The sequence below is a fragment of the Ciona robusta genome, chromosome 11 (genome assembly GCF_009617815.1).
Source record: "Ciona robusta chromosome 11, ASM961781v2".
Classification (NCBI taxonomy): domain Eukaryota; kingdom Metazoa; phylum Chordata; class Ascidiacea; order Phlebobranchia; family Cionidae; genus Ciona; species Ciona robusta.
Genome location: NC_143245.1, coordinates 7,190,229 through 7,201,899, shown reverse-complemented (window position 1 = coordinate 7,201,899; position 11,671 = coordinate 7,190,229). Strand labels below are relative to the sequence as shown.

The 11,671-nt window shown below is 35.6% G+C and overlaps 2 protein-coding genes across 3 annotated transcripts; both read right to left on the bottom strand.

The window, feature by feature from the left end:
• Nucleotides 1–207: 207 nt before the first annotated feature.
• LOC149728939 (uncharacterized) lies at nucleotides 208–2,839 on the bottom strand. Of its 2 annotated transcripts, XM_089887893.1 has the most exons (4): nucleotides 2,628–2,839; nucleotides 2,395–2,526; nucleotides 1,935–2,128; nucleotides 208–433 (listed from the first exon to the last, which is right to left on the bottom strand). In XM_089887893.1, the coding sequence occupies exons 1-3, from the start codon at nucleotides 2,773–2,775 to the stop codon at nucleotides 1,938–1,940; spliced, it is 471 nt and encodes a 156-aa protein (XP_089744019.1). In that variant the 5' UTR covers nucleotides 2,776–2,839; the 3' UTR covers nucleotides 208–433; nucleotides 1,935–1,937. The 2 variants fall into 2 exon arrangements, with proteins under 2 accessions (XP_089744019.1, XP_089744018.1); XM_089887892.1 differs by lacking the exon at nucleotides 208–433 and having other exon boundaries at nucleotides 1,556–2,128.
• Nucleotides 2,808–11,556, bottom strand: LOC149728938 (membrane-bound transcription factor site-1 protease-like). Its single transcript, XM_089887751.1, has 14 exons — nucleotides 10,982–11,556; nucleotides 10,485–10,667; nucleotides 9,770–10,033; nucleotides 9,296–9,479; nucleotides 8,677–9,071; nucleotides 8,287–8,505; nucleotides 7,737–7,998; nucleotides 7,305–7,426; nucleotides 6,765–6,903; nucleotides 6,148–6,377; nucleotides 5,684–5,788; nucleotides 5,339–5,458; nucleotides 4,946–5,065; nucleotides 2,808–4,849 (listed from the first exon to the last, which is right to left on the bottom strand). The coding sequence occupies exons 1-14, from the start codon at nucleotides 11,447–11,449 to the stop codon at nucleotides 4,403–4,405; spliced, it is 3,258 nt and encodes a 1,085-aa protein (XP_089743877.1). The 5' UTR covers nucleotides 11,450–11,556; the 3' UTR covers nucleotides 2,808–4,402.
• Between the last annotated feature and the right edge of the window lie 115 nt (nucleotides 11,557–11,671).

Sequence of the window (11,671 nt, the reverse complement as noted above, 5' to 3'; positions counted from 1 at the left end):
AATAGGTCTTGAACGAGGTTGAGGCTATATTCGCCTTAAGGCACAAATAGCAATCGAAAGCCGACGACCTGGAATACCAACATTGGATTTTTCCTTGCCGCAGGCAGCCAATACCGTTCTTGCAAATACTCAAAAACGTCCGGCATCCTGCCTATAGGTTTCGTTTCGCTTGGAAATTTTGCGAAAATGCTATAACCACAAAGTATCTGCGATCTGTAGGCTATTTTGTTTTCGCAATATGTATTATTGTTTATCGCAATCTGCACTTTGTTTTTTTTTTGCAATGTCTATTATCCCCTTTTTAAATTCCAGAATATATGCGATCTGTATTTTGTTTTTCGAAATTTCCATTTTCCCCTTGTTTACAAATAGATGCGGGTTGCTAATTTTTAAACCGGCCGGCATATACGCATGACTGCGCCTGTTGAATGACCTATAAAAAAAACAAAGTAATGTTACACGTTAATAATGATATATATGTGAGTTAGGAGAATATTGTGACTGGTCTACTAAAAACCAATAAAAGCTACATTTAAATTTGTATTTTGGGCGGAATTATAATTACTTTATTGGAACTTGCGCTATGCGAACACTAATGTATATGTATAGTAGGGTGGGGGAAGATGGGACACCTTTAGTATGTGATATCCAAATATCCTGATCGTGTCTTAAATAATTAACACCGGTCTAGGGGAGTCGTGAGAATACGGTTTTATAATTGTTTGAATGATCTTTGTTTACCACCAAGTGGGACGAGAAAATAGAATAAAAAGGTGTCCCATCTTTCCCCACCCTACTATACCAAGGTATTTTAACCAGTGGAAAATATTTAAAAGCATGGCTTTTATTACATTATCAACAGAAATATTAAAAAAAGAACGTTTCATTTGTTGTTTGTTATAAACAAAATTTCAGATAAGCTAAGTTTTAAGCAAAAGGTTTGCTAAATAACAAGATTCGACCATACGTAACAAGTTTGCGATGATTAATAGCTGTGAGTCATTCGATTTTCGCTCACGTGGTTAGAGAGATCGGTTGTTTACGACATTTAGCGTACGTTGCTGAAACACTTATCGGTTCAGTGAAATTTTGGGTCGGTTTTTACGAAACACCTTTGGGCATGTAACATCTCGTAGCAGTAGGTGAGCGCCTTAGGGAGTTTAATTTCCAGCAAGCGTAAAACATTGCCTATTCAAATGTATGGACTATGCTAAAAATATAACACATGTAATATAGTTTTCGGGAAATGTCAGCACTTTCGGTCTTTAACATATTGTAAACTTCTCAAATAAACGTAAAGAAAAAAATGAATGTTCTTACGACCAATGAGAATACATACATGGACAAACTAAACACAATATTTGTAATCCTTCTACCGATATGTATATTTCACGTTAAACATCAACAAGTATAGATAATGATGTATTTTGAAATCCAAAACGTGAATTGAACAAGGTTGGTGTAATCGCCGCGGTTTCATAGCAAAAAAAAAGATTTTTAAGTTGCCGTTAATCGAACGGTAATTTTCCACTTAATAAAACAGCCAGGTTCCAAATTATGTTTATAAAGATTTTATTGCACAAGTGCTTCATACAACAGCTACTACATAAACATTCTTTTCAATGCGATTTTCTGATAAATAACATTATTGACCACACTTTGTGTTAGACAGAAACATTATGTTTATGCACTGACACTCAAATAAAAGTATTAGTGTACATTACATTTTAACTGGTACAATAAAAGTCTTACTACTAAATACAAAGTTTAAAATTTTCAACTTTTCTTGCTCCAATATTGTCTTTTTTTTAAAGTAATGATAACTGAACAACATAAAATAAATATTGACACATAAATGAGAAAATATATGATTTTTATGTGGGAATTTTTCACAGTACATGCCAAAACCACACAAAACTAGGAAAAACCACTACCTGTTATCTGTCATTACCATCTTGTTCAAGTTCTCCAACCGTTTCATTATTTTGTTGTGAAAGTAGGTCATGTTTCAACAAAGCAAGAACCTCCACTTTGTTCAAAGCTTGTTGTTCTGGGTAAAGTTTTCTACCGATGTCAAAATATGAGTGGTCTGCTGGAGTTGTAGAATCCAAATCATCACAGAAGAGATCTGAGAGTTAGTTCAAATTAAGACTTATTTTTTAGTTAAATCTAGGGTTACACATGGTAAAAATTCAGTTACACTTATAGTCATCAAACAGAGAACCTTATTGATTAATGCGGTGAATGCAACATTCTTTGGCTCTGCTGATTTGTATAACTTTTGAGACCCTTTTTTTTACAACTTTATTTTAAATAATAAATTAATCAGAGTTTTTGTTACACTATACCTTTGTTAACAACTAAACAAAACATCTGCACAAGTAGGTCGCTTACCTGCCGTATTTTCCATGTGATCACTTAGCAATTCTTCATATTGATGCTGTCTTTTAAACTCTAAAGATTCCAGCATATCTTTTGCTTTTACAGATTTCTTGTTCATGTTTTGTATCCGTTTTAACTTGGCTTCTGTGGGTGAATTAAAAATGTAAAAGTGAAAAAAAAATGGCTGCCCTCCTTTTTTTATTAGTAGATACAGGACTATATCACACAAACAACACAAAGTTTACCCAAATCATTCAAATAGGAATTTTCCAGTTTCTCTTCTCTGTCTTCCTGTTGTTGTTGACCGCTTGATAAAAATGAATCTTGAAATCCATCAGTATGATTGGCTTGATTGCCATTCTGTAGAGTGGATGGAGATCCCCAAGGATCCATGTTGAAGAAATAGTCCTAAAGATCTATAAGACCTGTTATGGAAGTAAGAAAACTAAAAGAATTATTTTAAATGCCAGTTTGGACAAAATTAGTTTATCACCATTTTTGAAGCACAGAAATAAGAGAAAAATTGCATTAATATTAAATTCAGTGGGCAGCATATGAATGATAACAGAAAAAACTATCCTAATTCCCATAATTATTTAATCAGAGGAAGTTTAAGAAATGTTTGATTAATCAAAATTACGAATCCTGATGTTTCGATTTTTTCTTTTTTTTCTTTTTTAAACTTTGGTCGTGATCGGACTTTTCAGATTTTTGTTTTTTCTTCTTTTTAGGACTTTTTTCCACTTCTTTAGGCTCATTTTTAATATTTTCTTTTCCGGTTTTACTCGCCTCATGAGAAATTTCATCTTCCATTCCCAATTTTCTTTTCTTTTTCTCCTTTTTTAGAATTTTTCCAGGTTCACTAATTTCGAAATCATCAAGGCTTTGATAGCCGTCAAGTTTTTCAGATTTCCGCGTTTTTTTCTTCTTTTTGGGACTTTTCCCCGATTCACCAATATCTAGTTTTACTTTTCCTTCAGTCGTGTTATTAAGTTCACCAACGCTACTGTCCATTAGGTCATTTTTCCTTGATTTGGGTTTAGAACTGGGTGCTTTTATCTCCCCGCCAAACAACTTCAGCCTTCGTTTCATGCCTGTAGGTTTTAAAGGGGGCTGTGGCCTTGGTAGGCAATAAACAGAGTTTGGTATTTCGACCGACAATTTTTCACTGAAAGTAATACACTCGTCCAATGACTTCATTAAATATGTGTTCGTAGAATTTTCTTTGTTGACTATAACCTGGTGTTTTATCACGTCTGGGTTTGCATTGGACTTATATTCCAATGCAGGCTGTCCTGCATCAGCCAAAGTGATATCGCCACTAAAACCATCTTCCAACTTAATAGTTACCCCGTTTAAATCACTCAGTTCAATGGAATTTGGAATTGAAACAAGATAAAGATTACGTTTTGTTCTTCCGTCATGGCAATCAAGTTGTGTCAAACGTTCATAGTTGCTTAATATCGCTTCTAATTTAGTTTTCCCTTTTCTTGGGGTCGTAACAGTACTTGACATAACTACTCAGTAAGTATATTCTGCATATAAAAGCAAGGTAAATGAATAAAATAAATATATTCATAGGTTTATTATGAAATTGCATTATAAAATATCATACATGCCCAACTAGAGGGCGCCATGTACATGCCCCTATGGCGAGAAATAAAAATCGTATGTCTGCTAGGTGACGCTAATATTTGTTTTATTCCATGGGGAGCTATTTGCTCTTAATCTTAATCTAATAATTGTATTTCTTAAAAAACATTGGATTTTATTCCCCAACAATTAAAGTACCTTCGAACTCAATATTACAAAACACAGGACAGAACATGATCAATAATGTTTGACAAACATTCGTATAATGACAATGGTTCCTTACGTGCTGTACACTATGTGTTGTATTCAAAAGAGTAGATCATATACTTAGCAGTGAGTTGCCAGCACAAACATCTGCATTAAAACTTTTTCTTGCTTTTTATTAATTGTTAAAAAAAGTACAAATAATTAAACGAAAAATCTCTTGTTACACACCAGGGTGATCTATTGATGGAAACTTCACAAGATTTGAATGTCTGTAGCTCACTGTTGCTGTCTGGTGGCGATACACCTTCCACCAGTTAAAGCAGCATCGAATTAAAAAACGTGGTGACAGTCGCCGCCGTGGGCCGGCAAGAAAACGCGTGAATATAATCATAAGAATTGCAACTGTGAGAAAAACAGCGAGAAAAATCTTCATAACTTGCAGGCGCTGATCACTTTTAAATCGTTTTCCAAAACCACTTTTCAATGGGACGAAAGCGGAATTAATTTTCCGCAGCAAAGCTTTGTCAGGTTTGGTGAGGGATAATTTCTGCGGTTTCCACATAAACTGTGGAGAAGATTCATTGATAAAGAATGGTAACTCCCATTCTAAGCTTGAGCAAGAAGGGATGGGTCTTGGTATCGGTTTTCCAAGGTGAGCTTCCAGAACCTGGGTATGGTGAACAGTATAACATAAGTTTTACTTTTACACATTTTTATTTAAACATACATTAAACATACACACCCTTTTTTACATCTAACTAACCTTGGAGTATTTAAACAAGTGATTTCCCTCCATTCTATTAGGGAATTCTCCAGCAACTTTAAATTGACTTTTTAGTTTTTTCAACCCTTTATCTGATTCCAGAGCTGGAGATAAGATTCCCTGTGGTAGATTATTCAAAGTTGACTGTTTAATAAAACATTATAATGTAACGCTAAACGAGATAAGATACAACAGAAAAACTGGTCGTGAATATGACTATGGGTTGCTATGGGTAAACTTTATCACTTTTGAACTTAATGGTTATACAGCCTGACAAAACTAGGGCAAACTTAAAATAATTTGCTTTGATTAATTAAAAAAATCACACCTGCAACTCAAAATTTGCAAAACATAAAAAATAAGCAATGCTGAATACAACATATTAATACGAACCTGAGTTATAAAATGCAGCAAAGCGTCCATAAGCCAGTAACAATCAGTTGTTAAATGAGCATCGTCAATGCAGTTTGAATCTCCGTACACAACTAACTTCCCACCATTACCTCCTGGTATCTGTTTTAATAAGTCGGGTGATTACTAATTTTAAAACACTAAGTGAGACAGTAAGTAAAAGCATGTTCAATACATTGGCACAGCAATTAGCGCACCTGCTCATCTAATGGTTACAGGTTAAATGTGAATCTAAAAATATTATTTTTTATTCTAAAATAGATAAATTTAAAGTTTAAAAAATTTAAATTTTGTGCATTTAAATTTTATTAAACTATAATTTAACACCTTATGCAAACCAAGAATTGGAACAGATTCTTTCATTTCTGAGCTAAAACCGGATAATATTTCCTTTCCTTGATCCTTTAGAGGTTTGCTCAAAATCATGGAGTTCTGCAATGCAGAGGGGTGTTAAGGCCAACTCATACCCATCTACTGCATATGGTTAAGGCTTTGGCTTGCGACTATTTTTGGCACGTTTATATTAGGGCCACGAACTCGTATTCATCTAGCACATAGGGTGAAGGCTTCGCTTGCAACTATTTTTGGGATGTATGTCCACAAGACACCTAAAAAGCCTTTGGCCCCTTATGGGTTACCTAAATTGCCAGCCATAGTTTAAAAAAATATTCATAAAGTTACACATGTGGTAATTGGTAAGCGCATGACATGTGTCAAGCAGAACACTGCGCTAAAAAGCCATCACTGCCTCGTCATGCAAGGATAAATAAACTTTATTCATTTCTACTTACAGGTGGGAACTGAAGAATCGAAGTTCCTGAAGCAAAATAAACTTCATGGCTCGAAACAACAAAAGAACCTTCTGACACCCGATCGGACAAAGCAGCTCCATATGGATGGAGGAGGTTGTTGAGAGCTGGGATGTTGCTCCCCCCCGTTTCAGGCATCCACCATCTTCTTGTGTTCTCATCGTAAAACTTAACTTTGGTCATCACTGAAGAGTTGTACCAATCTGCGAACACTGAATAAAAGGTTTTTTCAGTTAAAACTTTTTTGATCTTGATTTAAGTTTGAGAGCTATTGTAGAATTAACTGAATAAACTTTTTATTGCAATGCAGCAGAACAAAAACAGTCATTATAAAAAGGGTTTCTGTTTCATACACCTCGTGCTTACAAGGTACCGCATATGTAACTTTCCGGGTATTTTTTTTGTTGCATATTTTCATTTCTTTCAAAGTATGGTTGACAATTTAGACAACGCATAAAGCTCCTGGATTGGAACAGGTATTGTTAAGTGTCTTGGCTAATGATGTATGTGCCCACAATGCTAACAGTGGAAAACATCAAATCATTTAATTTAAATTATAATTAACTTTCCATAATATCAAGGTAGAATGCATCTCTTACCAACTACACTTAACCCTTCTTCAGTAAGGTCTTTGTGTAATTTGGAAATTTCATCCGGAAAATATTCTTCCTCAGGATCCACTATAAGCAATGTACTGTAGTGGCGTGCGTTGAAACATGTGTAGGGAGAGCCTAGTACCTGAATGGTGTATGTGTAAGTAAGTACCCTCATGCTTATGGAGTTACAATGGGTGTCTTCTTATGCATCAGACACACATGGTGTATTTATAAACCTTATACTTATGGTCGATTTACAATATGGGTGTCTTCTTATACACCAGGCACACATGTTATATTCATAAACCTCATGATCATGGTCGAGTTAGAACACAGGTGCCTTCAGATACACCAGACACACATGGAATATTCTGTATACCATGTGTTAGGTTATAACATTCATGTCATATAAATACCACAGGCCAGACAAACATAATGTTAAAAACAACAGGGGTGTTCAGTATAAACACCAAACACATACTAAGAATTCATACACCTCGGACAGAATGCCAAAATGGAAACACGAATCATTACAATGCTTACTTCAATAAAGTAGCCAGCATCACGCAAATGTAAATAGAGACCACGAAAGTTTGTATGAATATGATCCCCATTCCAATCCAAGGGATCATTCTTAGTATGCAGGTCATCACGTGGAAAATAACCTGGAGCAAAAACAACATCATGTTTTAAATGTTCGATAAAAACATCAATTGTTTAACAAAATTTAAATCATTTTTAAAGTGCCTGGTTTAGATTAGTTGTACTATTTGTTATTTACAAACATTGAAACCTAGTAAACATACAGATAAGGTACCTGATCTTAAATATACATGTATGGTACAAAGTTGGACTTATGTTGGTTTATTAAAGTGCATTAATAAACTGAAGAGACAGTTTTAGGCCCCCAAAAAATACCCAAGCGAATGGGATTATTAAAATAGTTATACACAAGTGACAATTCACACATCTCACCAGCAGGGTAACGTAAATTATGAAACTGATCCCACAGTATTCGTTTTGCTCTCGGAGGAGTGGCAATGATCTTCACCTTGATGAAGAGCTTCACAGTGGATTGCTCTCTTCCCTCGTAATTATCCTCGCTTGGTGAAACAACCGTCAACTCCACGTGACCTTGAGCAACCCCCTCCCATTGTTCTGCTTCTGGTTTTACGGAGATTGACACGGCGAAGTAGCCCGACCACGGCCATAAGGAATTGGAATACGAGAAGGAAACCTAAATAACATATTTGTAATGGTAGGGGTGTGAGGGTAACGAGTCAATTGTGTTTGTGAATCCCCCAAGCCATCGCATGCACTGTAGGACCTCACCCAAGCATAGCAAGGGTGCTGGAAATATGCGTGCAGTGTGTTTGACAATTATGAGTGATGGTCCTACATTTTAGAAATGCAGCAATAAGCAAATTTATAAATTTCTGAGTAAAATTTATGATTTGGGCAAAAAAAAAAAAAAATCAATATAGTTACGACTAATTATCCCATTCAGTTAGCCTACTCCACTTACATCAATATATTTTCCATTATGTGAAGCATATGGGTGCCATGTGGGTGAACCTTTGATTGTCCCTGCCACTCCCATACCATTCAACACTGTTATATTTGCAACAATAGGCATAGCTGTGTAGTAGATGGGCTGGCTACAATAGGGCCACATGTATGGGCATTCAGTGAAGTCCAAATAGCTCGGTACAAGACTTGCTTGGGGTTGGTAGGAGCTTAAAACCTAAAAAGCAAAAAATAAATTTAACTTTAGACAGTTTTGGTTTAGTTTATAGTTTAACCAGTTTGAAAACCCATGTTTCAATCAATTATTGGGTATTACAAATATTGACGCCTGTAATGTTTTAATACCTAAACTAGTTCTGTTGTTTTATTATAATAGTTAATATTTCACCTTGTACGCCTCAACCAAGTTGAGTTTCCCAACCCCTTGTTCAAATATATTGGCAGAAGGAAGTCTATCAGCTGAAGCAAGCAGGCATTGTTTAATACTTCCTGGGTTGATTAGACCACGTTGGTTTTTCTTCACAGAACTTAACAGAAGTGCTACAGCTCCCGTTACAACCGGTGATGCCACACTGGTGCCCGACAAAGCACGACATCCACCAGTGAGATCTGATGCGTAAACATTCAACCCATAAGTCACAATATCAGGTTTTATCCGGCCGTAACCGGCTGGCAGTTCCCATGTTGTCATGCCACGTGAAGAAAAGCGAGCGATATTGTTGCTGTAATCAACACCACCAACACCAATGACATCCATTTGATCAGCTGGGTTGTTTAAAGTACCTGGATATGCAGGTACAATGTTTACTTACATATTTACCAGCAAATCATGATGGTAGGTGCATCCATTCAATTGGTGAAAAAACATTAATTTCATTTTTTGCAAGACTTCATCACAGTTAAACTTTATAAACGAAACGAGTTCACATCTTTCTACCATCAGCCCATCACTTAACAGTTTTAGACCTACAGACCTACATGCTTTTACATAAAGAAGTATAAATTACCATACAGTGGTCCATCATTGCCTATAGCAGACACCATGATAACATGATTAGCAGTAAGTTCCCAAACTTTCTCCACAAATGGTTTATCCATAAAGTCTGGACCACCAATACTGAGATTAAGAACGTTTATCTTGCGAAGTATTGCATAGTTGAAAGCATCAAGGAACCATGAGGTGTACGAGACCTGAGATTAAATATCATAAGAAAATTTGGCCAATAAATTAAGAAAAAATTGACATAAGAACAGAAAAATTTAACAAAATATTGAATGAAAACAGCGGCTGCTAATAATCAGTTACATTGCAGAGTATGTTTGTCTTACTGTCCATGTGGTTTTAGTTATACAGCCACATAATACAGGCAGCACTCTCACAGAAATAAATATAAATAAATATATTTAAAAACATCTTGCCCAGTATATAGTAATTTAAAATACATAACAGAAATATAGGAGAAAAATCAATGCTGTGATACCTGATTATTGGTAAAGACACGAAAAATATAAAGTTCTGACTCTGGTGCGAGGCCGGGGCAATCACTGGATGAACCGCCGATCATACCGGCTACGAACGTCCCGTGTCCTAAACCATCATCACTGGTCTCTTCATCCGTCCAATCAGATCGTTCGATTACGTTTTTAAAATGTGGGTGTTTTGCTGGGAGACCCGTGTCGAAAATAGCAACTTTAACTCCTTGGCCTTTGAAACCTGCCTCCCACATTTGCTTGGCCTGCACTGCCTGTGTTGGAATGTTAAGCAAACTATTTAGAAAAGGTTTTTAAAATAACAATATAAGATGAGGCAACTGCTACAACTGGAAGGATAATGGTTAGTTTCACGTTGCTTTGCCATTCTTAATTTGTAGCAAAAGTAAGTTTTACCAATGGTGCGTTAATGCTTTTATTAACACTACTTTCTATGTTATTAACAGTGGTGCGACCAGGGAATTAAGAGGTTTACCCCACTACCAATCAAAATCAACGGCTCGTCATTTGTGTTGGTCAATCAGATAATAGCATTGATTTGTAGCCTGGTTGATCTGCTGGTTACAACAAATATTACCACAGTTATCCCAGCATTTTTTGAAGGTATAAAAGGCAATGAGTATGGAACTATAGGTGCTTATTGCCATTGGCTAATTTCCCATATTTTTTATTACTGTAGTAATGTTTGTTTAAATATTTTCGTACCTCTGCAATTTGCTTGTTGTTTCCAATAGCCTTCAGTGGAACCCTCGATCTATGAAAATGAACCCCAGAAAACTTTTTGAAGTAACTTTTCCAGTCAGCCTTCTTATGGAAACTTTTTAAACTGCCAACAAATCTTCGCTGGGGGGTTATCGACTTAATACGGGCATGATTCATGTTGGCAACCTGAAATATTGAAATAGAATAAACAAATTTTGTATCAGTAGTAAAATGTAACTTTAAAATGTAGAGCAAAGCTCTTGGTAGTATTACAGTCTGCCTGTGTTAAAATTGATACAACTGTTGATACAAAGTAAACTTGTTTGACATTTATACACATTTTCAAAGTAATATCTATTATCTACTTTGGTGGGGACTCTCGCTCTCTGGTTTATAGAGTCTAAATTAAAACACTTGAAAGCAAGAAACCTTGAAAATATGTAAACCAACAAATTTATTTTTACTTCTGCCACCAGGCATAATGTAAAATAGTCATTTACCTTATTAATAGATGTTGTGGCAATTTGCAAAACATCGAAGTCACTTGGATAGGCATTACCAAGATTAGTTCTCTCCAAAACTCCTATGGATGAGTTGATGATGTTTGCACCACTTGCAGCAGCAAATATAACCAGATGTCGATCAGTTTTCGAGTAATAACCATCGAACTGAACAATGAATTCATTTTGAACGATATCACTGCTCTGTATGGTGTGGTTAATGGCACCAATGTCTTGTAGAGTTGTTTTACTCAACACATTACTCTCCCATGATAAAATTGTAGACTGCAAACTTTGTGTATTGGTAGGACCAGGTAATAAACTTTTCTGTTTCCTCCTGTCCAGTGGAAAAGTCCCGTTTTGGTTGTGTATTGCCCCAGCAACATGGATAGAAATATCATATGAAAATATAAAAACTGCGGCAGCTACGAGCAAGGCAGCATAAAGTTTGAACAAAGTTCTCTGCATTGTAACATGCTTTCTTTGCTTAACGTGTAATTTCTTCTAGAAATAATTCAACAGTGGAATTTTAAGTTAAAAAACCTACCCTGGTGTGAAATATAAACAATAAGATAATAAATCTAATATTCTATTACCCTCAGGGCTTAGAGTAACAATAGTACAAAAATAATAGCAAGTCTATAATACAAATACAAACACACATGCTGTAAATGTAAGGTGTCAACGCTA

Bases quoted from the DNA above. Each gene is read 5' to 3' on its own strand.
- LOC149728939 (XM_089887893.1), bottom strand. From the start codon at position 2,775: ATGGATCCTTGGGGATCTCCATCCACTCTACAGAATGGCAATCAAGCC. The intron at 2,527-2,627 runs GTAAACTTTGTG...ATTCACCCACAG, and splicing joins TTCCTATTTGAATGATTTGG to AAGCCAAGTTAAAACGGATA. The intron at 2,129-2,394 runs GTAAGCGACCTA...ACTAACTCTCAG, and splicing joins TCACATGGAAAATACGGCAG to ATCTCTTCTGTGATGATTTG.
- LOC149728938 (XM_089887751.1), bottom strand. From the start codon at position 11,449: ATGCAGAGAACTTTGTTCAAACTTTATGCTGCCTTGCTCGTAGCTGCC. The intron at 10,668-10,981 runs GTAAATGACTAT...TCAATATTTCAG, and splicing joins CCACAACATCTATTAATAAG to GTTGCCAACATGAATCATGC. The intron at 10,034-10,484 runs GTACGAAAATAT...ATTCCAACACAG, and splicing joins ACAACAAGCAAATTGCAGAG to GCAGTGCAGGCCAAGCAAAT.